Raw genomic sequence first — 27,388 nt, forward strand, 5'->3', positions numbered from 1 at the left:
TTCTCCATTAGCACAGTAGTTTCCCTCCCGTGTTCCATTTATAGTCTCCCAACTAATGAATATTCACAGTTTTAACAGGACACCTGAACGCCTCAAACGAACTCAGTTTTCCCGATGACCGTCCGATGCAACAACGGTAAGCTAACCTGTGATCACAAATGTGAAATTTCGTCATATATCGATGCTCGTGTACGCAAACGTTTAGCTTATTTACTTGTTGTATGCGAACACGAAATACGTAATAATATTGAAGACTGCAAACGTGTTATTAGAACGAGAAGTGTACCTCCGTAACAATACCTGTGGATACAAACGTTCGTTGAATGTTATCGATACTTTTATAACACACGTTAATTAAACATGAAATCCTAAAATGATGGGCAATAGAAACATTTTAAATAACTTAGCATCTTACAATATGGAAAACAAATTAATGGAAAACCTAGTTTTCCATAGCGTGCAATCAGGACACCTGCGAGTGCTCTCAGCTGCAAAGTGGGTTGTCTATTGAAGTACTTTGAAAAATGTGTAAATAATAATGTGTCTTGGATTTAAAACAAAGACAAAGGTTTTATATAATGCACTTAAGTTACATTTTTGTCCCTAACATATCTACGAAGACTTTGAAACGTGTGATAACCACATGTTGTGCTTTGGCTCTCTCTAGTGTTGAAGAAAAGAATTGCTGCCAATGAACCTGCATCCAATCTTTTACAATGAATCTGCAACATCCTACCCTAAGGTACAATTTTAACTTTTGTGTGTAATACAATTTAAGTGAATAACTCAAATGCCTTTTTATTTTCTTGTATTGAAGTATATGCTGTACATTAGGCTGGTTCATCAAGGACAAATACAACAATGTTTTTTTGTTTAGTTTTTATTCTATTCTATAAAAGAGATGAGTTTACTCGATCAGAAGAGACTGACTCAAGAGATCTTGATAGACCACTCACATAATAGCAAAACAATAAATTGAGGACATTGTGAAGAACCCACCCCTCCCCAAACAGCCGAACATATGTAACTAAATAAGATACCTGAATAAAGCACTCTTGGGCTGAGTCAGCACATTCTCCATTGAACACATGGCACATCAGTTATTGTGGAAGGCGTGAAAGAGAGAGCGAGCGACTAAGAAAAGCCAAAGAGTTCAGTTGTTTGTCCTTTCAAAGCCAGATGAAATATATTGTATGATGGACTTCATGGGAATTAAGAAAAAAAATGTGACTTAAAAAAAATCTCCCAAAGTATTCTTTTCCTCTTTATTCTCTGCAATAGAAAAAAAAATCAATAAACACAATCGCACAGTCATTCGAATGTACACAAACACACACAAGCAGGATCCTCAACCAAATGTGTCCTAAAACGAGAGCACTTGTTTCCAAGTCCAACTAAAACCACATTTAAAATTCCCCAATGTTGGGTCAAATATAAAACATTGTTTTCTTTTTTTGTCTTCCTCTTTTATACACAAACTCATTCATAAACAAACAAAAATAATAACGTTCCCATTTATCCCACCCTCCCCCCGTTCAGAATATTACACTCTAGCTCCACCTCCACTGAGTGTAACATAAGCCAAAAGGAGAATTGCAATACAATAATAATAATAATAATAATAATAATAATAATAATAATACAGGCACTGGAGAAATAAAACAAACACAAGGAGACATCGTCTCAAAGAAGTCACGTCCACTAACAAGAACTAAATATGAACTCCTAGTCGTCTCTTTTTTTTTAACCTTGGAAAATGAAGGATTTGTCAGATGAATCCCGCAGTGGGACAGCCGAGGTGGACTACAAGGATAGCGGTGCTAATTTTTTGCTTTGTAGAGAAATAATAATAACACCATTTAATCACTGAAGCTCCGCAACATTAACCTCTGCGTCCTGCCAGGGATTTCAAAATACGACTTCGATCGTCTGATATTTAAATACTTGCTGGAGCTATGATAATGCATATATGTATATAGATTTTAAAACATTTGTAATTAGCTACCTATGACAAGGTGAGGACAGAGCATTCAAAGGTTGTTTGGCATAGAGATATGTGTGTTTGTGTGCGCACGTTCATGCGGAGTGTGTCGGTCAAGAAAAGTCAAAATAAAAGCTCCTAAATAAAAGAGTTATTGTCGGATAAGAAAATACTTCTTTACAGTAGATACTAAGAGGATGACTGCTCCTACACGTAGTAGTTTGTATTAAATGTCGTGTTTCAAAGCGTGTGTTTGTGTGTGCACATGTATGTGCGCGCAAGCCACTGAATTTCATGGTTTTAAAGAGAGATTTGTAAGGCAAAGTGTACCTTCTCTATTGAGAAATAATCATGATTTACAGTGTGGAAGTGCCCTTTGACCCTCCCGGCCCCCCTAAAAGACCATGTCTTGTGTTCACGTACAACATGAAAAAACTAAAAATAAGAAAAAAAAACAAGAGGGCAAGGCTTGTTCTCCTCTTCACTTGCAGAAACAAGCGTGCTCCAGTCTTGTGTCAGTAAATCATCGGCGCTTTTGAGTTCAAATTATTGTTGGTGCGACGCCTTCCATATCCCGCTAGAAGGCGCAGACGAAAAAGGCAAAATGCGCCGACATGGCGTCCAGTTGGTGACGATAATGTGGCCTTCGCTTTGTCGTCCCTCTTAATTTTTTTGTGTGTTGGGGAGGGGAGGTATTATTTATTTTTTTTGCAGCTAGTTTCCACTTTTCGTCCTTGTTGCCTCTTCAAAAGATGTTCTCCTCAAAGATCGCCATTAAGTCACTTTGGAAATTCATATCAATTGTTGCTGCCATCTGAGGAAAAAAAACAAACAAAAAATTATTCTATAGCCAATGTGGTTCATTCTAACATTAAGACAAAGAACATTTTCAAATGTTATGAGTCAAAAAGAGAAAAAAAATCAAGTTGAAGTGAGACTAGGGTGGGGGGGGGTTAAAACATTAAAGAGACAGGCAGACAACAAAGAGAGAGTGAGAAAACACACATACGGAAAGGAGACGACAGAGCTTGAAACAAAAGTGAAATGGTGAGAAAATGGATAAGAAACAGTGAAATTTGGACTTGTTTCAACTTTGATAGTTCAAAAGCAGAGTGTAGACTGGAAGAGTGTAGACCTACAAGGGATCATTCCTCAAGATGGTGAAAGAAGGCTGGGTGCCTCATCAAGTGTTTAATGCTGATGAAACCGGCCACTTTATTCCATCAAGCCATCAACGACCATCACAAAGGTAAATAAAACAACCTTATTATACAGTACTGTTTATTTCTTTAATTATAATACCATAGCACATTTATTATACATAAAATAAGGTATATTTTGTCTAGTTTTAAGGCTTAGAAAAGTAGAAATTTATGTTTTATGGGGACCTGGGAACGGATTATTCTCATTTTAATGGTTTCCTATGGAAAATTAATTTTTGCGATACACACTTTTCACCTTACACACTCTGTCTGGGAACCAATTGAGTTCGTAAGACCAGGTATCACTGTATGTCTTATACGTAAATGCTAAACATAGAAGAATATATATATTGTTTTTTTGGGGGCGGGGGTGGGGGGTGTTGATTAATCTCCCAAGACAATATTTCCTTACCACTTCTCGCCGCCTTCTCTCTTGCTCTCTTCGGCGTGCGAGCTCTCTCTGCTGATCAAGTGGGCTGTGTACGGCGGCGGGCTGAGGCGGCGTCGGGGGCTGTTGAGGTGGCGGCTGCTGTTGCTGCTGCTGCGGCTGGGGTTGGGGTTGGGGCTGGGCTTGTTGCGGGGGTGTTTGGATCACAGCTGGCTGAGGCTCAGGCTGCTGTGGGGGCACTTGCATGTGCTGCTGCTGCTGCTGCTCCAGACGCCGGCGCGGTTCCTCGTGCACCCTCCTACTCGTTTCAAGCACGTCGTCGTCATCCCGACCTCTGCAACATTCCCCGTTACAATTCAAATTTAGATAAATGTAGTAGTGACGATGCATAAACTATCAAATTCAATGTCCGATCATTTTCCTTTGCTGCTGTGATATGTAAATGTCTCCACTACGAGACAAATAAAGGTACATCCAATCCAATCAAAAAGCTATTTATTTCAAATTACAACCATACATTATTCGGTTTATAGAAGACCATTCACCAGAGTTTCAGCTATTTCTTTCAATTTTTAGTCAATTTATGGTTTTCCCAAGATGTGTTCCAAATGTCCACCATTTCGTTGCAAGCAAACCTGTGCTTGTCTCTCTTTTGCACACTCTTCTTTCAGGAGGGTGACCCAAAAAGATGCGTCGTACTGAGTCCCTCACTGCAGCAATGTTTTCTCCTGAAAGAGGCGTGTGTAAAAGTGATTGACAACTTTGTCAGACGAGTACAGGTTTGCTTGTAACGAACTAGTGGACATTTGGGACACATCTTCGGAAAGCCATAAATTGACTAAAAATTGACAGAAATAGCTGAAACTCTGGTGAGTGGTCTTCCATAAACTGAATAATGTGTGGTTGTAATTTGAAATAAATAGCTTTTTAATCAAAGCCACAATTGACATTTTCATGGGTACGCATCTTTTTGGGTTTTGTTTTTTTTCTTGCCATGTTTTCCCTTCCACAAGGGGCAGCATTTCCTTTTTTTTTCTATGTTAGCGCTTTGTTCCAGCTTCAGCTTTTGTTCAAAGCGCTATATAAACCAATATATCCGTATTGTGTTTTGGACAGCCACCCTTATTTCAAGCTCATATAACTCCAGACCCATCTAATTTAGGAATTAACTCTTTTTTTTTTGATGAAAGAAGAGCACCAAAGGTTTCTGACGTTAGATTTAATGTTTATGTAGTCGTAAAACTCAATATTTTGTGGGTCCTGGAATTCGAGTGACAATGACAAAAACCCTGGCACTGAAGTGGACCCGTCTGGCAGTGAATTACTTAATGTGCCTCAAGTATCCATGGCTCGTTAGGTAATGCTTCACAAGTAGTGAATATTTAAAAATTATATATATATATATATATATATATATATATATATATATATATATATATATATATATATATATATATATGAGAATAGTAAATATTGCATGCTTATCTATTACTAATGGACAAATTTGAAAGCGCAAGTTCGGCAAAAACTACCTTGAAAACACAGAATACACTGTTGATAGTTAAATTGGCCACTAGAGTGTGCTCAAATCGTTTTTGTCTCAACTGAAGCCAAAGTGACAATGGAGTCTTTTTGGTTTTTTTAACCCCCCATTTTGGATAAAAAGTTATGCCTGCTGATTAAATGTCTTGAAAGGAGACTGTTCCTTCTGAATTGAAAATAGTCAGAGCGATCCCAAAGGCTTTCAGAATCAGAAAGCCTTAACTGGTCCCACAATGGGGAAATTAGCTATTTTTTTTCTAAAGACTTGATGTACTTGTCATTTGGTACTTGCCGCAGCTTATCCTGCTCTCTGCGCACACGGTCTTTTTCCGCCTGCTCGGCTTGCGCCTTGAGAGCCTTCTCCCGCTCTTCTTTCTCACGAGCCGCCCGGCGGAACTGCTCGAAGCTATCGCTCGAGGACTTGACCGCGGACATCGGCGTCGATGTCGACTTCTGGGCCAGGCTGGCCCACGAGCCCATGTTTTTCAGTTTCACATCCTGATATGAACAAGGCAAAGGTTTTGTTTCGGAGGGTTAGCAAGATTGGTGGGCGGAGATTCAAAACGGGCTTAGGAGATGATGCCGTGCGACGGGGTTTGGTACCTTTTTGGGTGCGGCGGGTGCCTTAGACTCTGGCTTAAACCTCTCCTTGTCCGGCGCAGGGGGTGGCGGTCCGCTCGGCTCAGAGGAGCGGATGATGGGACGGGAGCTGTCCATGGACTTCACATCTGAGCAACATTGAGGAGGCCCTCACTCAATAAACGGCTGTCATTTTGAAGGGAAAGGGGGGAGGGGGGGTGCGTTACAAGTCTTACTCTGTTGGCCGAGGCCTGGCTGAGTGGGCTTGCTGTCGGGATGCTTGTGATGCTCAGGCCTGATGGCGGGGTTGAAAGGCTCTCCTCTCATCACCGGTGACGGAGGAAGTTTGTCCTCTTTGAGCACTCCTTGATTGCCGGGGACTCTTTGCTGCGGGACGAGCACAATGGCTGTCACCATTTAAGGCGCAGTTTCACCCTTTCGGGAACAGCCGTTACTACTGTGGACAGCTTGGCAGGTTGACAGGTTACATGAAGCGGGCAGACTTAAGGTAGTTAAAAACTAGGCTCATGTAAGAGAACTTTTATTTTACAATATGAGTAACACTGAAAGTCATCCACCATCATATAATTTTAGTAAGATAAGGTAGACCAGTTTAAAAAATACTGACAAATAATAATACATTTCATTTCTAAGCGCCTTCCAAAACGCTCAAGGTCACTTTACAGTCACTGGATCAGTTTTTCTGTGAGTGAGTAGAATAACTGGTTAGCAAATTAAACAAGTGGCAAAAAAGATCGGTTATCGGAACAACAAAAAAATCACTATGGCATATTCTGCCAAAGGAAATAGTCTGAAATCTATTTGTTTTCACACTCGCGAAACAGCACAATAGGCTGACCAAGTACAGACTACCAAGATGTATTTATTTATTTATCTATTTGAAAACTTTACTAAATTAAATCCCTATAAAATAATTTAAGCCACAATGGTCTGCTAGTGATTTACTTTATGATTTATTGTTATGTTCATGAAAGAGCACAATTCCAAAATGTTCTTGTAGGCTGAAATAGGAACATTACGAAATGTTCAACCCTACTTTTTAACGTTTAACCTCTGCATATTTAAATTAATTCGACATGAAAAATTGGTCATCACAACCTCCGCTTACCTTTTTGGGCTGCATATTGTGAGGCGGCGATTGGTGAGAGACGGGAGGGTACTGAGGAAGTTGCGGGGAATGCATCATGAGAGGCGATGAGTTATCCCTCATGTGACCTAGAGAGGAAAATCATAAAAATGATAAACACCTCAAAAAGGTGTGTTGACATTGTCTTACTTCCGCACTCACCTGCGATGAAAAGGTCTGGCTTAGGCGGCCGCGGGGATAACTGCTCCGGCGGCTGGATGATCCGCTGTGTTTTGTTGCTGGGCATAGCCGCCTTGTGCGAAGGCCCGTGAGGCTGACCGATGAGCGTGGCTACCTGCTGGTAACTCAGCTGCTGCTGCTGAGCCTGCGGCTGACTGTGCGGCAGGTGGCGGCTCTGGTGGAGCGACATCTGTTGCGACGGGGCTTGATGCGGCGGGGCTACCGGAGTCTGCGTCTGAAGCGGAAGCTGGGTCGCAGGCAGCGTGGCTTGGGAGGAGAGTTGAGGTTGGCCCTGGACAGACTGCAGCAGAGACGACTGTCCCACTTGCTGCTGCTGACGAGATTGCGACTGCAGAGATTGCTGGGGCTGACGGCCTTGTTGGAAATGTTGAAGGTACAGTTGGACTTGGTTCAGGGGGGTGGAGGAGGCCGACTCTTCGTCGTCCTCCAGGAGAATCTGGGGCGGCTGGGAGGACAGCAAGCCCTGTGGCGTAAGGGTTGGCGGCGATAGGGGCCTCTGGTGGATGGGCTGAGGGGGGTGAAGGATCTGCGGGGGCAGCTGATGAGGCGGATGTGCTGGCTGGGGCTGGAGAGGTGGATGTTGCTGCAATTGGGGCTGCTGCTGCTGCTGCTGTTGTTGTAACACCGGCTGCTGCTGCTGCTGCTGAAGAGGCGCGGGCTGGTGCTGGGGAAGTTTGGGATGAAGAGGCGCCGCCTTGTGACTCGGTCGAGACGGCTGCTGAGGCATGGAACTGTGCAAGGCTACATGACAAACAAAAGAGCCTGTCAATATGCAAAGGGCAGGGAGTGGTTTCCAAAGAATTTCCGTCGGCTAGGCGCTCCTTATCCCGTGCGGTCTTATGAGCTGTCACGTGACAAACACAAGGTCAAACCCTGTGTACTTGCAAGAAAGATTACTTCTATTTTCTGTATTATCATATACTGTATTTTCCGATGCATAAGACGCACGTGAGCATAAGGCGCACCCCCAATAAGCGGTCCATTTTCAAACTTTTTCCATATATAAGGCTGTGTGCCTTATAAATGTGTCCTTTATATGTACAGTTAACATATTGTGTTGACGGTGTATAAGGCGCACCAGAGTATAAGGCGCACCCCAATAAACTGTATTATCAAACCCTTTCCATATATAAGGCGCACCCTCAATTAATGAAACTTTTTTTCCAAATATAATAAATGTTTTCCAAATATAAGGCACATCACATTATAAGACGCTACAATAAAGGCTGAGGTTATGCACTACTTCCTCTACAAATATAATAAATATTGTATTTTCCAGTCTACAATGCACACCCAAAGACCTTGATTTTCTTCAAAAGATGACGCTGCGCCTTATACGCAGGTGCGCCTTATATGTGAAGTTATATTGAGGCCACAACAGGTATCGCAATTCCTGTCAGCAGCCACCGACTCCATTCACCCCACCCCGTAGAAGCAGTCGTGTGTAACGCCAGCCTTGACTGTAAGCGCCTTATAATGTGGTATGCCTTTATTTGGAAAACTTTGATATATTTATATATTAAATTTGGAAAACTTTGTTCAAAGTGTGTTTTATAGTCGGGTGCACATTATACAGTAAAGTCTCGTTATATCGATATCGGATATATCGATAGTCCCGGTTATATCGATACTATTTCTATGCACGCACGGAGAAAATTACATGCAAACAGGGTCGGATATATCGATAGTCCCGGTTATATCGATATTTTTTCGGACTCCCTTGAATATCGATATAACGAGACTTTACTGTATATGGAAAAGGTTTGATAATACACCATTCATTCGGTGTGCGCCTTATACTCTGGTGCGCCTTATACACCGGAAAATATGATACTTCTACTATTATCTGTATTATTATATAATATAGTTTAATTTGAAAAGGGGGTTTAAGTGAAACATAATTTTTACAAGGGGTCCCACTCCATACTAATCGAAGAGAAGGCAAAGACTATATATTTATTACTGGAAAAAAAGAACCTACCCGGAGAGGGGAGGATTGGATGTTGGGTGAGGAAGGGGTGAGTCTCGGGAGACACGGGCCCGGCGGCGTTGGCGTTGACTTGAGGCGGCGCGGGGGACGAAGCATTTCCCGCATGGTGGGAAAGATGCATGAGGGGCTGGCTGAATGACGGCAAGGACTCAAAGCTGTTCTCCAGCATCTGGGAAGACTCCAAGGCGGTGACGGGAGGGGGCATATACTCCACGGGAGGGGCTTGATGCTGCTTCATCGGGGGATGAAACGTCGCCGCTTGCGGATGAAGCGCAGGTTGAGCGGGGGCTGTCTGTAGATGGGAATGCGTCTTCTTTACCTCCTTCACAGGCTGAGCTTTCTTCCTATGAGCTTTGAGCATCCCTGAAAGACAAATGAGAACATTCCGTTCAAGATTTGTTGAAGAAAAACCATTGAACTCAATCAAAAGAGACAAACCCGGAGCCTCGGTTTCACTCTCAGAACTGGAGCTGCTGCTATCTGAAGAAGATCCAGTTTTTTTGGTGGAAACCATGGACTCCAGAGACTTTTCGGCTGCAAAACAATCTGGGTGTCAATCTCAAACATCAAAATGTTTGTGATGAGATGTGAAAGAAAAAAAAAAACCGCTGACCTCCACCTTTCTTTTTCTTGCGAAGGCACGTGGACACGTAGCGCTCCAGCTCTCGTAGAGTGGAAGGCTTTAATGTTTCAAAGTCAATCTCAATCTCGTCTGGATTGGAGTTCTTGAGCGAAGGCTCTCGCGACTGGATGATATGGACGACGCGACCCAGTTTGTCACCGGGAAGCTTATTGATGTCCAGGCTTAGTTGTCTCTTCTCCTCGTACGTCATGGGCTTGCACTTTTCCGACGAAGCCAAAGAACTTGCCAGGTCATCTTCCAGGCAGAGAACGGGCGGGAGGCTGGGGGGTTGGTTGTTTTTTGTTGCTTCTTTTTTACTAAACGTACAACAGTGAGAGAGACGTCAGCCTAGGAAGAGAACATAACTCAAGAAAAAGGGGGTGGGTGGTGGTTCCAAACGATGTAAAAAGTAAAGACATTATTTCAACTTAAGTTAACTCATTCACTGCCATTCCCAAATTTATTCGGGAATTGAAAAGTGTGACGTGGAGCACCATTGCCAAATTTGTACAGGTTTTGTTTTTTCTTGCGAGGGTGCCGAGTAAGCGCTGGTCAGACCTCTGGCAATGCATATTCCCCTCCCTGTTGTCCATGTTAACGCTTTGTTCCAGCTTCAGCTGTTGTTAAGGCGTTATATACATCAATATGTATGAACTGCTTCATGTCACAAAGAGGGTACAGAAATTGCTGAAGAATGAGTATCTTTGTGTTGTCATTATTTATCTATTTTTTTTTTTTTACTTTATGTTACTTCCGGGTTGAGTGAACGCTGGCGCGTGTGGCGGCCGCTGCTCCCCTGCAGAAAAAAAATATCCTTTGACTGTAAAGTGTCCTTGATAGTTTTGAAAGGCACTTAAAAATGAAATGTATTATTATCATCATTATTATTATTGTATTGTATTTTGTACAGCCGCCCCCATTTCAAGCTCAGATAACTATAGAACCATATAACTTAGGAATTAAGTCTTTTTTTCTAATGAAAGAAGAGTCTAAGATTTCTACCACTGTATTGGATGTTTATGTATATCCTAAAACTCGATATTCTGTGGGTCCTGCAATTTGAGTGAAAATGACAAAAACCCTGGCACTAGGGTAGACATTTTTGCACATTGTCTGGCAGTGAACGAGTTAATTATACCCGCACTTTCAAGTTCTGGGTGGATTTTGGACCGGTGAAGAAATTTGATTTCATGGAATCAATGTGGTGGCAGTAAACTTCATAACATTGCTTCAGTGAGGAATCCGATCCCCGTGTGAGGTGTTAACGGACAACGGAGAGAATTTTACGAATTTGATGAGCCTACCTGGATTTCTTCTTGGGTAGCTCTTTGTTGTTATTTGTACTGTTCTTGGTCCTTTTGGATAGCTGAGAAACAGGGGCGGCATCCTGGATCTCGTCAACCAGGCTGGGGATGCAGACTTTTTTCTTGTGTTTTTCTTTCTTCTTCTCCTTCTTTTCCTTCTCCTTTCTCTTTGGTTTGCTGGCCTGAGGCTGGGAAAGGGCAGCCAGCTGCTCGTGGACGGCCTTCAGCTGCAAAGAGGAAAAATATCGCGATAGAGTCTTCACACAATGCCCCAAATTTGCTCTTTTCACACCGACCTGTTCCTGGAGCTCGGCCAGCCGCTGGGCTCGTTCCTCCTCCGAGTCGTCGGTTGAAGACTCGGACTCGGAGGAGGAGTCACTGGAACTGTCGGAGGAGGAGGCGACGCGGCTCATCGGGGGCTGGGGTTTCACCGGGGCAGGGTGGTGGAGCGGAGGAGCTGGGACGGAGGCGAGGGGTTTGGATTCGGGTTCGTCTGGCATCTTGGCAAAGCGCATCTCAAACACGTCCTATTTGGAAAAAGAAAAACGTATAAGACAGTCAACTTTGAGCTGGAGTACATGAACGTAAAATAAAAATAATATTAAAAATCAATCAATAAATAAAATGCGATTAAAAAAATAACCTAAAAAATTACATATTTTTTATATCAAATAAAATAAAAATTACAATAAAATATAAAATAATAAAATAACATGTTAGGAAAAAATAAAATAAAGAATTAAATTTACAAAATGATCAAATAAAATAAAAACTAATAAAAACAAAGTCAAACTAAAACAATTTGTCATGAAAAAAATAACAGCAAAAAATGTATTCAATAAAAAATACAATAAAATTTAAAATATACAATAAAATACACAATAAAACAGAATAAAGAAAGATACAATAAAAATAAAGTAAAATAAAACAAATTAATAAAAAAAAAATAACATCCAAAAATAAACAATCATGGCAGATTTAAACCCTGTGCTATTAAACCAGTCACAGTCAAGTTGTAAAATAAAAAAATAAAGGGTAAGTTAAAAAAATTAATAAAATATCTTTCGTATAAAATTAGTTATCCTGCAGCATGAGACAGAACCACGTGCAAAGAACATAAAACAAAGTAATGTTTAAAACCCACGTCAAACAGATGCTCAAAAAAAAAAATCGTTAAACTGAAAGCGATTCTAAGAAACATTGAATACAGTGAACCCTCATTTATTGCGGGAGATACGTTCCAAAAATAGCCCGCGACAGGTGAAATCCGCAAAGCACAACGTAGTCGGCTTTTTTTTACAATGCAAAACTACATACTGCAGAATGAAACAAAAAATAAAACTCTTTTTTAATAGTTTAAAGAACAGTGTTGTAAAACAATATTTTGCTGCTGCGCCTATACGTCCTGACTCCACTGCGCTGTAGCGTCTTTTTCTACAGAGTCTTTCTCCGAGAGAAGAACATTGTTATCAGAGGATTTTATAAACCGACATGGCTCAATTTCTAGAAGCAGAATGCTCCATGAGCTGTTGAAAGCCAGTGTGTTTGATTTTATTCTGCTTTGTTTGCAGTGGTGTTTGCATTGTTGTTTCTTTTACTTTGTTTGTTTGCACATTTGCATGCTATTAAAAAAGAAAACGTTTTTTCCCCTGAAAAAAAATCTGCGATGCACTGAAGCCGCGATAAGTGAACCGCGAAGTCGCAAGGGGATCACTGTAGCACGGACACGCCTTTCACAAAAAATGTTTACCTGCAACTTGCGTGCCATCGCCACCACTTCGTGGTCAGGCGGGTTATACTTATAGCAGTTGGAAAACATTAATCGCACATCGGCAGCAAATTCTTGGGGATCCCGGTATTGCCTGTTCTCCAGCTTGGCCTATGCATGACAAAAACATTATTTTCAATGAAGAAAATGACTTTGAATGTCACGGGGCAGAGTGATGCAAACCTTAATGGTGCTTAGGTCCATGGGATGTTTGATGATATCGTGATAATCGTGCAGCCCGAGCGCAGCCACATCGACGGGTTTATAAAACGGCCAGGCGTACATCGTGTGTTTCTTGGACAGCATATCTCTGACCAGACTCAAACAGTAGCCCAGTTGGTCTTGCGGGACGGGACTATGGCTGCTACTGGGCCCGCCCAGGCCCGTTCCCATCGCCACTTGATGCTGCGAGTCCGGTGCCTCTTTCTTGACCATTTTGGTGGGGCGGCTGCTCTCCCGCCGGGGGAGCGTCTTCCCCGACTTGGACTCAGCTGGGGAAGACTCGCTGAGCTGGTCGTTGGCCGTGGGTGTTGTAGTGTCTGCTTTTCTTTTCTGGCTCTTTCTTTGCTATGGTGGGGCACAACAATAAAAATAGGACAGGGAATAAACACCAAACATTCTGTGTTCCCCGACTGTTACCTTTCACCATCCCAGCTGCACATCTTTTTTTATATACTGTCGCGTAATAAAAACACAATTGACGGCTAAGCAGGAAAACGTCAACGTGTGCATAAGTGTAAACTTCTAAGCAGTTTAACTCATTCACTGCCAGGCATCCAAAAATATGTCCACTCCAGTGCTAGGGTTTTTGTCGTTTTTACGCAAATTCCAGGACCCACAGAATATTGAGTTTTAACATTCACTGCAGCCTAAGAAACCTTACACTCTCTTCTTTCATCAGAAAAAAAAGAGTTAATTCCTAAGTTGTGTGTCTGGAGTTATCTGAGTTTGAAATGGGGGCAGCTGTACAAAAGGCAAATGCTGCCCCCTCGTGGAAGGAAAAAAACATCACCAAAGGTCTGACCTGCGCTTTATCGGCACCCGCCCACCCCCAAGAAAAAGCAAAATCAGAAATTGAGCTCCACGTCATGCTTTTCAACTCCCGAATAAATTCGGGAATTGCAGTGAATGAGTTAATCACAATTTGAGAAATTTGCACATGTCCTGCTAGGAGGCATTGTTGCTCTCTCATGTATTATTTTTTTGCTCACCTGTATCTGATCTTTATGATTGTTTATCATCAGCTGCATGTTTTTAGTATTTTAACAAATTAATTAGTTGTGTCATGTGTTCAGATCTGTTTGCTAAATTTGGCCAAGGTCTCGTCCAGTGTGGGCTAACCTCTGCTTGTATTTAGTTGGTTCGTTTCCACCTCGCTGTTGCAAGACATATTGATGTCGGCGAGATGAAGAGATTAAATTGAGTTAATCATTTCCCCACGTCAATCGCACCACTCACTTTGGTCATGGTGATCGGGTTTTGCAGCATGGGGGCGGCGCTCTGGATGGCCGGCGGCGGTAGGGAGGTCTGAACGGCGGGAGGCACGGAGGTCATCATGGGAACTTGAAGAGTGCAATCCAATTGGCCCAAAGAGTAGGGCGCTCCTAGCTGTGCTGCGTGACCCGCTAATGTCGGGGGAACGTGGGACGGGAGGGCCTGCATTAAAGGCTGAGGAGGTAGTGAAGGCGGGCCCTGCGCCGGTCCTCTGCTCTGAGGTACCGTCGAGATGCTTGACAGACCTCTCGTTTGAGGGGTGGTGGAGGAAGGGTCGATGATGGCCCCCGGTTTCAAACTGAGACCTGGATGACGGAGAGAGAATGAGTCACGGCGAAAAAAAAGCCACGTGATGGCGAAACGGACTTCAGAGAAACATTACCGGCATCTCTGCGACCTCGGCCCCGGCCCTTCCCCGTCATGACGGCAATCTCAATTTCTTCCTGAGGCATGTCGGCGACCTTTTGGAGGAAAGCCTTCTCTAGCGCCTTAGCCATTAAGACTATGTCGTCTGAAGGCTGCGGTGACAAGACAATCACGGAACAATTTGAAGTCTCGTCAGCAAACTGCGCTTGTATCGGGACTCTTCACCAAAGCGTCAGCAGCGCCACTGCAGTACCTTATTGTACATGTAGCAGTTGGTAAACATCTTGTTGAAGTCTTGGATACATTCTTGGGCATTCCAGTAGTAGCTGTTTTCAAGCCTTTTCTTAATTGTTCCCATGTCCATGGGGGTTTTAATTATCGTGTAGTAGTCCTGCACAAGGGATCGGTACAATCAAATCGGACGGAAGTCTAGAAAGAGACACTTCACAGTGCACGTCTCTGTCAACTATGTCACCAGGTTGAGCAGAAGCAAATGACACGCGTGCCTTATGACATCACCGCCTCAGGAAATTCATCAAAGTGTTTCGAGCAAGGCTGAGGTCATGACTCAAGTCGGTCAACGTTTAACAAGTAGAATAACCCCCCCGGCAATTTGCCAGGGACAGCCTGTGACATGGCCTTACATGAACTTGAAAAGTTAACGCCTTCACTCATTCACTGCCAGACGATGTGCAAAAGTCCAAAAAACTCCAGTGCCAGGGTTTTTGTCATTCTCACTCAAATTCCAGGACCCACACAATATTGAGTTTTTCGACAACAGAAACATTCAATTAAACGCAAGAAACCTTAGACTCTTCTTTCATCAGAAAAAAGAGTTAATTCTTAATTTATAAGGTTCTGGGGTTATCCGAGCTTGAAATTGGGGCGGCTGTACAAAATACACTGCCATACATATTGATTTATATTGCGCTTTAACAACAGCTAAAGCTTCTCTGTAAGCTCTCATCGGTGGTCCATCGATGAAAAGGTTTCTTCAGCCGTCATCTGTACTTCTTTGAAGGTGTCGGACGTTTCGCTTCTTATCCACTGACAAAGTTTCTTGGATAAGAAGCGAAACGTCCGATACCTTCAAAGAAGTACAGATGACGGCTGAAGAAACCTTTTCATCAACAGCTAAAGCTTTAACAAAGTGCTAACATGGACAAAAGGCAAATGCTGCCCCTTGTGGAAGGGGAAAAACATTCCCAGACGTCTGGCTAGCGCTTTATCGGCACCCCAACAAGAAAAAAACAAAACCTGAAAAAATTGGGAATGGCAGCGAATGAGTTAAACATGCTTGGGTTATCAAAAAACTGCAGTTGAAATGTGTACATGTACACAGACTAACAAACACAAGATTGTCTCGCAAAACTTCACATATGTTGTCGCCATACTTCCTTGACACCGATGACAGTACTACTATCCTATTTCGACAGGGCTTTGGCGACGCATCACGTCATCTTTGGACATTTCAGAAGGGACACAAGAAGACTTACGGGAAGATTGAGCTTGATTGAGTCCACCGGTGAATGGAAGGGCCAGGCAAACTGGTGTTTCCACAAGGACTTCACCACCACCTTGAGCAGGTACTGCAGCTGGTTGGTCTGTCGCTTGGGTCTCTCAAGGTTGATGTATTCCGGGGGTGGGGGGTTGCCGACCGTCTGGGGCTGCCCTTGGTTGGCGCCGCCGCTGCTGCCGCCAGACATCGGCGCTGCTTCCAGGCCGTCCCCCATCCTGACTGGGTTGGGCATGGGCAGGGGCCCGGGCCCCGCTGCGGGGACTGGAGCGAGGGCAGGGGGAGCGCTGTTGGCGGTGCACCAGTTTAATCTTGGCCCCGGCACAGACTCCACTGACAGAGCGCCGCTGATCCCATTGCACTCCTCGCCGGACTCTCTGGGGAGGAGGGGGAACATGCCAGATGTTCATGTTCAACACTTAACGGGATTTCGGTTTTATGTTGCCCTTTGCGCAGTCTGTAAAAAATGTAATTCAGCAGGCCTTGAGTCTAAAAGAGCCTTTATAAGCCTTTCTTAACTGTTCTAAGTGACTACAACAGTCGCTCCCTGCCTGTTTTATTAATTATTTTTGTCACATACCAGACCATGATTATGGAATTGTGACGCATAATACAACGTGCGTCATAATTGACCAATCTTTGGGAAACACCCCACTAGAAGCTTCAAAAAAAAACTCAAAAGTTAAATCATCAAGCCAATTGTTGTCACGACAAGGCTTTATTTAAGCTTAATCGTTGGGCTGCGTAGCCTGTCCCGAAATCCCATTCTTGATGTCGTTTCTTGACGAGGGAACGAGGAAGGTGTTTTGGCCTCTCCGGGGCATTCAAACAAAACACCGCCGAGAATCTGACTAACTTGAAGTCGCACGTGACAAGTAACGCGAAATGGAGACGGCACGTCTGAACAGGTTTCGGCTCCAAAGCGGCTTTCGCAATTTTGAGAGAAACGTTTACGGCGATGTTAAAGGAAATGCGTAGTGAAATGTCTTTCATGGATTATGTTAGTAATGCGTGGCTCACCGGACTTGTTTATCTTTTTGTTTCTTATTTCAGTGTTAACAGTTATGCCAACCAGATAGTAGCAGAAGTCCAACAAAGGTACGTACATCAGAGACTAACCAAACAACATACCTGCGGGAAATCAAAACTTCCGCAAATGCCCAGAGGTGAAAGAAACCCTTTGAACAAGTGAAAAAAAAAAAGTCTGACGGCAGCAAGTAGACTAATGCAAAGGTCACTGCGGGTCAAATGGGGTGTTTGTAGTTGTCACACTTAGTTTCGGTCATTATGAGCCTGCTCGGATGCAAATGTAATACCAGTGATATGTATATCATTAGTGTGAGGGAGTGGCAGGGGGGCTACGCAATCAATCGCAAGTGTAGTTTCATTGGTAGCTACATTCGACTGATCTGAACTAATTGAGAAGGGCGGGAAACTTTACATAAGCAAAGAATGAGCAACAAATGCGGCGCCACTGTGACCAGATGACCAATGCTCTTCACCGTATTAGATTAAAACGCCGGTTGGCCACCGCGGTGCGTTCTTTTGTAAACTTTTCTGATGTTACTTTTGGGAAACAGCAGACAATAACGGTGCAAAAACGCATGACACCGGTTGTGATACATCACTGGTGCCAAATCTGGCCCGCAAAAGCAAATCAACACTGTGAAATTTCATGATGCTTGCTAAAGTCCGAACCACAATTTCAAATTGTCTTGTGTCAACCACAATAACAGCCATTATTTTTTACTTCAAATTTGAAAACCAGTTATTCATTAATTTGTTGTGCGCTCCATATGTAAAATGTGGAGGGGATTAAACATTGTAATGACTCCACCAAATTCATAACGCCCCCCCCTGGGAGGACATCGTAAGTACAATGTGGCCCCCGGCGAAAAAATGACTTTGACAGCCTTGTGATACAACCTCCACAAAGACTAAGCAAAATATATATATAAAAACATGTTAAAAATGCAGCCACAACAATTTAGCTAAGACCCCAGTTGCTATGCATGCCAAACACTTCATCTGTTCCAGGCACTAATCCAGACCACCACCCCCCCACCAAAAAAAAATGTCTCACAGTTTTTCCACATTGGCACCCTTTGCTAGCACATTTCTATTTATATGAATGGATCAAATAGCATCGTTGGTGCGTGGTTTAACACAATACGAAGCTCTGGTTCCACTCAAGTCTGTGAGGTGCATATTTGCGTTACTTACCCCCAACTTAACTGATAACACCATTTTTTCAAAGGAGTCTCTCATCCCTCAGCAGCTGCGCCGTAAAAGGCCAGCAACGACCAGTGGCGGGAATACCCGTAGCCGAGCGCAGAGTGCATCTGTGTGCCATTGTGGGAATGAGTCACTCAAACAAAATGTTCCTCCTGCCCCACCAACGTTTTGAGTATTTGTGATCGTTTTAGCTTGAAATTGAAGTGATCCCTTATTATCACTTTGCTGCTGTGAAATGTAAATTTCTCCACTGTTAGACTAATAAAGGCATATCCAATCCAATCCAATCCAATTTCACGTTTGCATGGGGTGAGACTGGCCGGCGCATTGACAAATAAATGTGAGTGTCGCCTCGTATATTTAATTTATTAATGTATGGAATGACTCCTGTGACAACAAAAAAGTGGTTGGCAGATTCACAGCGAGAAAGGTGTGCATTTAATTTGCTCTCCAGTCTGCCATGAAAACACCGATGGGGAGAGAATTCCAAACAGGAAATGCTGGCTGGCTTTTTATAGGCAATTAACTTTCAATATAATTTAAACAAAATAGACTGTAAACAGTGATTACTAAGACAAACTGACAAACTTCCACCAGGCAGTAACGTGGCCTTGGATGCACTTGAGGCCGTTTGATTACATTATGTCAAGAAACCCCAAACGTTGGCTTACGGACAAGTCGTTTTTGGCCAAGTCGTCACACTCCGAATGTTGAATTGGAAGTCAAACATGCCTGACATATTTGGAACTGAAAAATGTCGTTCCAAGGCGCGAAAAAAATCAAACGGGTGAAAAAGACACGATGCCGCCGATAGAAAAACAGATGATATGGATTTTAATGACCCAACCGGTGGCTGAAGATAAATCTTTTGTGACTATATTAACCCATCATCCTGTTCTACTATCTTTGTGACTGCTTTATTTCCTGTATAGGATAGTTGTCCATGTTAAGCGCTTTGTTACAGCTTCAGCTGCTGTTAAATCGCTATATAAATCTATATGTATTGGATTGTAAAATTACAAAAGCGGAGAGGTTATTGATCCAATCACTTTAGTGGATCAACCCACTCATGGTTGTAACTATATCCGAGGGGTTCAAAGTTCATCTTACAAAGGGAAAAAAAAAGGTCAGCGTATCCATATTGGCGAACCACTTCCAAAGCCTCAGGTTGGCCTGAGTCTATTCCAGCGAACTTTATCTGTGTAGGCTCTCAGTCGTACAGGAGTGGTGCATTGATGAAAGTTTTTTTTCAGCCGTCATCTGTACTTTTATGAAGGTGTGGGACGTTTCGCTCCCCATCCGAAGAGCTTCGCCAGTGAACTAAAGTTGTGCTAGTGTTGCTGCCAACTTTGGGAGAGACATCCTTCTGCTAAGAAAAGGCCACACTTAAATTAGATTACTTAAAGAACCACCTCAGAAAAAAAAAAAATACCGGCACAACTTTAGTTCGCTGACAAAGCTCTTCGGATGAGGAGCAAAACGTCCGGCACCTTCAAAGTAGTGCAGATGATGGCTGAAGAAACCTTTCAATCTTTGGGCAAAAGGTAGAAAATGTGCAAATATTCAGCCAGCAGCAGCAAAGCGCATCGGTAAAACTATTCAGAAGCACCAGTTTCTTTCAAAATTTTGATGTGGATTTATTTTGCCAATAGGATCCACGAGCAAGAACATGGTAGGCATGTGAGACAAATCAAACATACACGAACACTTAAAGTGAGGATGATCAAAAGCTTCACTTTCCTCTGTTCACATGTCCTACATTGCCCCCTAAACTCTAGAAAACCAGTTGACCTTTGACCTGGACATACATCACCACAGACTGCTGTGGAATGTTGAAAAGAGCGGAAGGAGCTTTAGTTCCTGGGGTGAATGGATGTGGGGGTGGTGTGGAAATTTCACACCAGGAAATGTCCTCTCGCAACTGTAGAGGAAAAGAAGGTCACGGCAAGATGTCGCCGACATCTGTGAAAATCTTGATGAATCATTCATGTGTTTGGTTCAAGCTCAGGTAAAGATGTCAGCCAGTGGTTTTCCCTCTTCAAGTATTAGAATCGCGCTCAGCCCAAAAGTAAAAATGGTTCAATAATTAATCTGGCCCGAGTGAGGCGCATCCCTTCTGGTGGATTCACAAACGCACTTTGAGTATGAGCACAAAAACTGCAGCGACCTGATTTATTGATGGACGCTGATAAAGAGAATGATTATTGATCTCGGTGACTCAAGGTCCTTGTATGTTAAATGTGACCGGGCGGCGTGCTAACCGAACATCAGGCAGTAACAAATACGACATTGGCCAGTCGAGGTAGAAGGTCCCTGAATTTCACGCTGTTCTGCTTGTGTTTATCGCAGCCTATAACACGTCGCAATTGGTACCCATCAACACATATTCCAGGGACAAACTGGATAACTGCAGTTGTTTGTTTACATTTAAGCTCAACGTGTAGAAGTGATGTCAACGCGCGTTCATGAGGGTTTCTTGGGCCAGAGGCGTCACTTTGTAAGATCTGTGGTCGTTATTTACGGGCTCTTTAAATCAACTTGAGTTCTTTATGGCTCCAAAACGACAAATTTTGCCTGATCCTTCCCTCCACTACCACCCGCAAAAGAGGCCAAAGGGCGGCTTTCAATCATTACTTATTGGGGTCAATGAAAGAAATGAAGGTGAGGTCATTGTGACGATTGGAAGCATTTTTTTTTCAAAGCAATGTAACATTTGCTCCCATTCAAGAATCACAGCTGCTTCTCCCCCCCCCAGACAGCTTCATGTTTTTATATGCAAATGAAAGGCCATCTCTTTCCACCACAAAAATAAGTTTCCTCAACAAACAGCTACGATCAATCAAAGATCAAGAAGCTTTCCCAAAAAGCTCAAAAAGGCTTCAGCGCGCAAAACCAGAACTTAGATGATATCCAATTATCTAAGATAAAAGAGTTCCTCCCGGTGACTATTCTAAGTGTCTATGAGTCAGCGCATTTGAAAAAAAAAGAAATAAGCAAAAGGTGATGCAAATAGATCCCAAAAGAAAATGAAGACTCTTTCACGCTTCAACTTCCAGCTGGCCGCGATATGCAAGCCAAAGTTCCATGAATCACACACACACAACCCCCTTCTTCCTCCGTCGGCCCCCTTCCCCGTATATCCCCCCTCTCTCACCAGGAGGCTGGTTCATAGCTTCTGGCAACAACCAAAAAAAATGTCAGTAACAATACTGTCTTCAACATGAGACTGCAAAAAATAACTCGGAAGGGGAGAGAAGTAAAAAAATGTGAAGCGATAGACACGATTAATGACTCGCCACATGACAGTCCCAAGAGCAACGGCTCTGGGCTATTCCGAATGTTGCCTTGTCCTCAGCATATCAACACTCATTGTGCGGAACTGAGTTATTATTATGTAAGAACCATTTATTACCCCCAATTAATATTTTTAAAAAAGAGATGGTGGTTACAAATTAATAACTTATTTGGAAAAAGTTTTGCGTTCAACAAAATTACCTTTTCACGGACACTGAATGTGCTATCTTTTCCAGGAGGGCATCCAGTTTTTGGAAATCCAGCAAATCGTTGGACTTGGCGTGCATCTTGTAATCCATTGACAAAGACACAGAAAAGAGCCACAATCCCAAAACAAAGGTAAAACACAATTGGGTAAATTGTTGGCTTTTTTTTCCTCCCTTTTTCTGTCATCCAGAACACACAGATCTAAGCCCAGGGCTCTGGTGCGTATCCTCAAATCCCACAAAACATGACGAATGAACCCATTGCGTAGTCCAAGTGGAGTTTTGGGTGTAGGGAGGGGGTCTGTTCTGGGAAAAAAGCCCGGGAGACGGGAAGAGCTGGTTCGGGAGCAGAGGAGAGGCTACGGAAGCCAGCGGCCGGCAGGCTGTGTTAGCTGCGTGAACCGGTCTTCTCTCTACCCCATCCCCCTCTCAGTAGTACAACGGCCCAGTTGCCAAAGGCTCTCCGTTCCATTGTGTCCTCTTTTGGGGGCCTCCCCAACTTCAATGGAAAAAGCAGCGGTTGAGCTCGGAGGCACGCAAGGCCGGCCTTGCGGGGACCCCGGAGAGACTCCGCCAGGAGGACTTTGAATCCCCTCGCGTGCTCTCTCACGCAGGCAGACCAGCGTGCAGTTTCTTAACAGGAAAAATGGCTCTGCTGCTTCCTCATTCACCAGAGCCTCGGCCCACACACACACACACACACACACACACACACACACACACACACACACACTCCTCCCTTCCGCTGGCTGCCATACATGTTTGTTCGTTCCACCCCTCCCCTGTTTCCCCATCAATAGCTTGAGGCTCTCTCTCTCTCTCTCTCTCTCTCTCTCTCTCTCTCTCTCTCTCTCTCTCTCTCTCTCTCTCTCTCTCTCTCTCTCTCTCTCTCTCTCTCTCTCTCTCTCTCTCTCTCTCTCTCTCTCTCTCTCTCCTCACTCCTACAGCTTCAACACCCCACCCCTTCCTGCCTTTGCTGCTGTCTGCTTCATCAAGCTCCACCCCCCACCCCCACTTCTAGGGGTGATTCTTCTCTTCCCAAACCACACTTCCGACCCATACCCACACATCCGCCACATTAAGCAACATGGAGGAAAATATCAAAAATCAAAGCCGCCAACCCCCACCCCACCCCATTTTTGACAGCTGTGCGTGCGTGACAAGTCAGGTATTCAAACACAACCGCAATTAGGATCAGAACAGAAAGGGAGGCGTTAACGACCAATTTCGTGTGAAAGAGAGAACGAGAGCTGCAATTGAAGAAATGGTTGCGTTTGCGAAAACTTTACCCACGCTGGAGCGGAGACGAGAAACGCCAAGGTTGTGAAAGTATTCGGACCAGAACAAACTAGAATGTTTCAGGCCGTTGCCAATTTTCAAAATGCTCATGACAGACTAACCATTCACTGCCAGACATGTGCCAAAATGTGTCCACACCAGTGCCAGGGTTTTTGTCATTGTCACTTGAATTCCAGGACCCATAGAATATAGTTTTAGGACTATTTAAACCTTCATTGCAGCGTTAGAAATTTTAGACTCTCTTCTTCCATCAGAAAAAAAAGAGAGTCTGGATTTATATGAGCTTGAATTGAGGGCATCTGTCCAAAATACAATGCAATACAAACAAGTGCTTTAACAACAACTGAAGCTGCAACAAAGTGCTAACGTGGATAAAAGGGAAATGCCGCCCCCTTGTGGAAAAAAAACATTGCACGAGGCCAGGCCAGCGCTTTATTGGCACCTAAGCCTGAAAAAAAACAAAACCCGAATTGCGATTTCAGGAATGGCGCTTTTCATCATATTTTCAATTCCCGAATAAATTCATGAATGGCAGTGAATGAGTTAATCAGCCGATTAATTAAAATATATCATGGCTAAAATATTCCCCTCATGCATAACATTTGTAACTATTGTCAATAATTTTGTCATTTTTTTGTTTTTAAGAGTGACAACACATTTCATCGAGGTTATTGTGAAAGTCTTCTTTGAATAATTAATATAACTCGTGTTATTTGTGTGAAGCTTCTGTCAATGGTTGGCCTACGTAGAACTCAAAACAAGCATCAAACACCGGCCATTTTGACCACTTGTTTCGGTTCACAATCGGCCAATGTATTGGTGCTCCAGAAAGCTAACGTGAATTGTAACTGGCGCCAGCGGAATACACAACTTCTTGTTTCGTGGTGCAATTTAGACACACACAACATTGGATATGGGTATTAAGCCAATGTCATTCTTATTTTTATACAACCAAACCAGCGCTAAATGCCATTAAATGATGTGCAACGTTCGCAATACGGACAGATGTTCAATACAGGGGACGTCATATATGCAACAAAGAAAAAAAAAAGTCACTGTGTTTTTAAACTATTTTTAAAAGCATCACTGACTGCAAATTAATGTCGTCAGAGACTTTCCAGATACCCACTCAATGTTCCGTTTGGAATCGTCATCACCAGGCACAGACTCCGTCCTTAGAGAGGTTCATGATTCCAACCAGCAATGTCTCGCATTCCCAATAAAACATTCGCGTTAGCTCGTCCTAACAAGAGGCTGGACATAGCGTGTTGACTCGGTAGAGCACGTGCCGTGCCATACGCACGACTGCTAGAGACAATACAGCAGCTGCCACAGTGACAAAGCTCCAACCTATTGCAATGCGGGGAAGCCCGAAACTGACGCCCGCGTAACAGGAAAGGAAGGTGGGGTTGAATTATATTTTCCAGAAATGCTAAAAGTGGAGAAAGGGTTTTATGTGGACCAAGTGGTTGTTAGCTAAGAAACAGATTAAACAGTGCCGGTGATGAGAATGAATCATGAGAGCGCCTTCATTAATCATACGAGTATTGAGGAAGTCAAACTTATTTTCTTTTGGTCCATTTGAACTCTTGCAATAATGTCAAATCACAACATTTAACACCGATATTGCATGTTCTCCCCCAGTACACGCTCCCGTCAAACCTAAACTGGATTTGGGGGGTTGTTTCATTTGTTCCCAGACCGAACTGTCTTATTTCATCTAGAGGTCACTCATAACTAGGCCAAAAATGTTCCCATGGCAACTAGAGTAGAACCGCAAACAGCATCATAACAGAGAGGTGGTGGTGGGGGAACTTTAGGCTCTAGATGCTAAATTTCATTCATTGTGATGCTATACAAAATCACAATCAGAATCATTATTGCCAAGTATGTAGAACACACAAGGAATTTGTCACCGGTAGAACACGCTGCACTAGTATCATGAAAAAAATGGAGAAAAAAATTGAGGCACTATATAGTTCTATTTGGGTTACTGTTTAGAGAGTAAATGGCTTGGGGGAGAAAGCTGTTTAAATGTCTGCTGGATTTGGTGCGCATGGTAGCGCCTGCCTGTGGGGAGTAGCTGGAAAAGGTGGTGGGCAGGGTGCGGAGAGTCCAGTAAGATTGTCTGCACCCTTGTTTGGATTCTTCAAGATTTTCACGGGAGATGCCGGCGGCATCTTGCCGTGACGTTCTTTCCCTCTACAGTTGTCGCGAGGCCCAAACACAGGAGGACACGTTATTCTTTCTTTAGTCATTTTCCAATTCAGTTTGGTCATCGACAAGTGAAATGCATAATCAGTCAGTTTCATGTCAGTTTGCTGACATTGCCACTCCACAATAAAAATAGCCAGATTGAATTATTTGCCTTCGATAAATATTTTTGCAGTGTGGTTCAGGTCACTGTGAATCTGCACTGAAGCATTTGGCTGAATATCAGCCAATAAACACAGTCTAACGTTTCACGATTTATGTTGCTTTTTGTCAGCAGTCATAAACAACAAATGCAAGGGAATCAGCAACACATGCCACCCTGGCCATGGAACAGTTGAGCAGTCAGTTATAAACCAGACATAAACTGTTATAATTCTTAGACCGTCAATATCCTCAAATTAGAGCCACTGTTATTCAGTTCAAGAAACGTCCTATGCATTTTAAAATCCATTGTGGTGGTGTTTACATCCAAAATGATGAGAATTGTGTCGCACCCTAATGTTTCTGAACCCGACTGGACCATCACATTGCAGTTTTTTTGCACGCCGTGCTATCACACCAACGGTCGACCGTGACAAAGTAATCAGAATCGCTGTTTCTAAGAATAGAGCACAGACAGTCCGCCGGGTAATGGGCCTGGGCACCGGAGATCTGCTCGCACGCATACACAAGTAGACTCAAAAGCGGTTGGCGTCGTCCATTGTGTTTTATTGTAGCTACACGTCTTTCCTGGAAGTGATTTAATACGTGGATAACGGATGAGTAATTCTCATCTACTCTGACAGAGCCCGGACTTTAAGCATAAGGCCATGGGGTATGGCTTAGAAGCAGTTTCGTAACAGACGTCCGAACAACACTAAGTGAAACCAAGCTTGCTATCGCGCACAAAGGCGCAACTCTCTAAAATCGCGACCGTTGCACATATGACATTGAGACCCTCAGACTGTCGTCATTTTCCTCACTTGCTCTGTTCAGAGCAAACAGCCACAACGCTACTGTGCGCCATCATCTCAGTGACGGCGTCGCCGTCTCCCAAAACACAAGACATTCGACGAGCCAAGTAGCCCGACACGCCGATAACGGTGATCGAAACGACGTCTGATGGGCCACGGGTGGTCCGATGGGGGCTAACGGTGTTTAAGAAGTGTGTGGGGTATCTGACGGACACATAAGTCAAGGGCGGTTATTGTGTCTTTTTGTAGACAAGTGCCAGTTAGCGCTTGGCTAATAAGCTAGCCTTAGCCGGAGCAGGCCCGCCGTGCAAGTCAACGCTCGCAACGGGCGCCGGTTATCAACGTTCCCCTCCCAGTTTAAGGCTTCTTGCGCCGCCGTGTTTCACAATGCTCACTGGGACAGATGACGGACGCGACACGATTGAGAGAATTCGAGGTTGAAACAATGGCGATTACCTGGGTTTATCAGGTTGCCAGGCGCGCGGGTTCTTTCTCTCCGAGGATCATGAACACCTCTCCTTGTCGATGACGTCACGCGTTTTTTTTTTTTTTTTTTTTTTTCGTCGGGGACGTAATGAGCGTGCCAGTCGACTGGAAGTTGAGCGGGGTCACGTTTGACATGCAAGTGAAACGAAATCAAACCCAAGTGTTTGGCAAACCGATAGTTTGTGGGGATTTGTTTGAAATGTTCACCGTGGAATAAATTGTATGTGTAAATTAATGAACAAATGCATTAATCTGAGATTTGAGAAGCAGACAAAAAGCATGCAGGAAAAAATATGTATTTATGTAATTATTTCGTTATTGTCTGATCACATTAACTTTCCTGTTTTTTAAACATACATACTACATGACAAGAATGTGTTATCAATTCGATACCAGTAACAATTTAAAACCATAATGCATTTCTGACGTGTCATGAGATGAAATAAATGCTGTTGGACGATACTGATCGACATTGACACAAACCTCCATATGCAAAAGAAAAAAAAATAGTTTTAAAGAACAATTCACAATAAACAGGCGTTACCTAAACATCTGGTTCACGGCGTCCCTTAGTGGACATAAATGATTCTACACTTTTTTT

General features: G+C 43.4%; 1 protein-coding gene and 1 long non-coding RNA gene across 5 annotated transcripts; one reads left to right on the forward strand and one right to left on the reverse strand.

Moving 5' to 3' along the window:
- LOC148885507 (uncharacterized) lies at window positions 1-16,150 on the forward strand. The gene is made up of 3 exons (XR_016118096.1): window positions 1-136; window positions 668-742; window positions 16,021-16,150. It is a non-coding gene; the product is annotated as an uncharacterized LOC148885507 (long non-coding RNA).
- brd4 (bromodomain containing 4) lies at window positions 1,252-26,845 on the reverse strand. Of its 4 annotated transcripts, none has more exons than XM_089019020.1 (19): window positions 26,758-26,845; window positions 16,081-16,477; window positions 14,838-14,975; window positions 14,601-14,736; window positions 14,183-14,523; window positions 12,908-13,291; window positions 12,707-12,835; window positions 11,253-11,483; window positions 10,957-11,183; window positions 9,644-9,969; window positions 9,469-9,564; window positions 9,022-9,393; window positions 7,002-7,781; window positions 6,822-6,928; window positions 5,929-6,079; window positions 5,717-5,841; window positions 5,406-5,611; window positions 3,596-3,905; window positions 1,252-2,795 (listed from the first exon to the last, which is right to left on the reverse strand). In XM_089019020.1, exons 2-19 carry the CDS (start codon window positions 16,333-16,335, stop codon window positions 2,727-2,729), a joined length of 4,383 nt encoding a protein of 1,460 aa, XP_088875146.1. In that variant the 5' UTR covers window positions 16,336-16,477; window positions 26,758-26,845; the 3' UTR covers window positions 1,252-2,726. The 4 variants fall into 4 exon arrangements, with proteins under 4 accessions (XP_088875146.1, XP_088875145.1, XP_088875144.1 ...); XM_089019019.1 differs by lacking the exon at window positions 26,758-26,845 and adding an exon at window positions 21,831-21,967 and having other exon boundaries at window positions 9,650-9,969; XM_089019018.1 differs by lacking the exon at window positions 26,758-26,845 and adding an exon at window positions 21,831-21,967.
- Window positions 26,846-27,388: the final 543 nt, after the last annotated feature.

The sequence above is a fragment of the Hippocampus bargibanti genome, linkage group LG17 (assembly GCF_051943395.1).
Source record: "Hippocampus bargibanti isolate YZ-2025 linkage group LG17, ASM5194339v1, whole genome shotgun sequence".
Lineage (NCBI taxonomy): Eukaryota > Metazoa > Chordata > Actinopteri > Syngnathiformes > Syngnathidae > Hippocampus > Hippocampus bargibanti.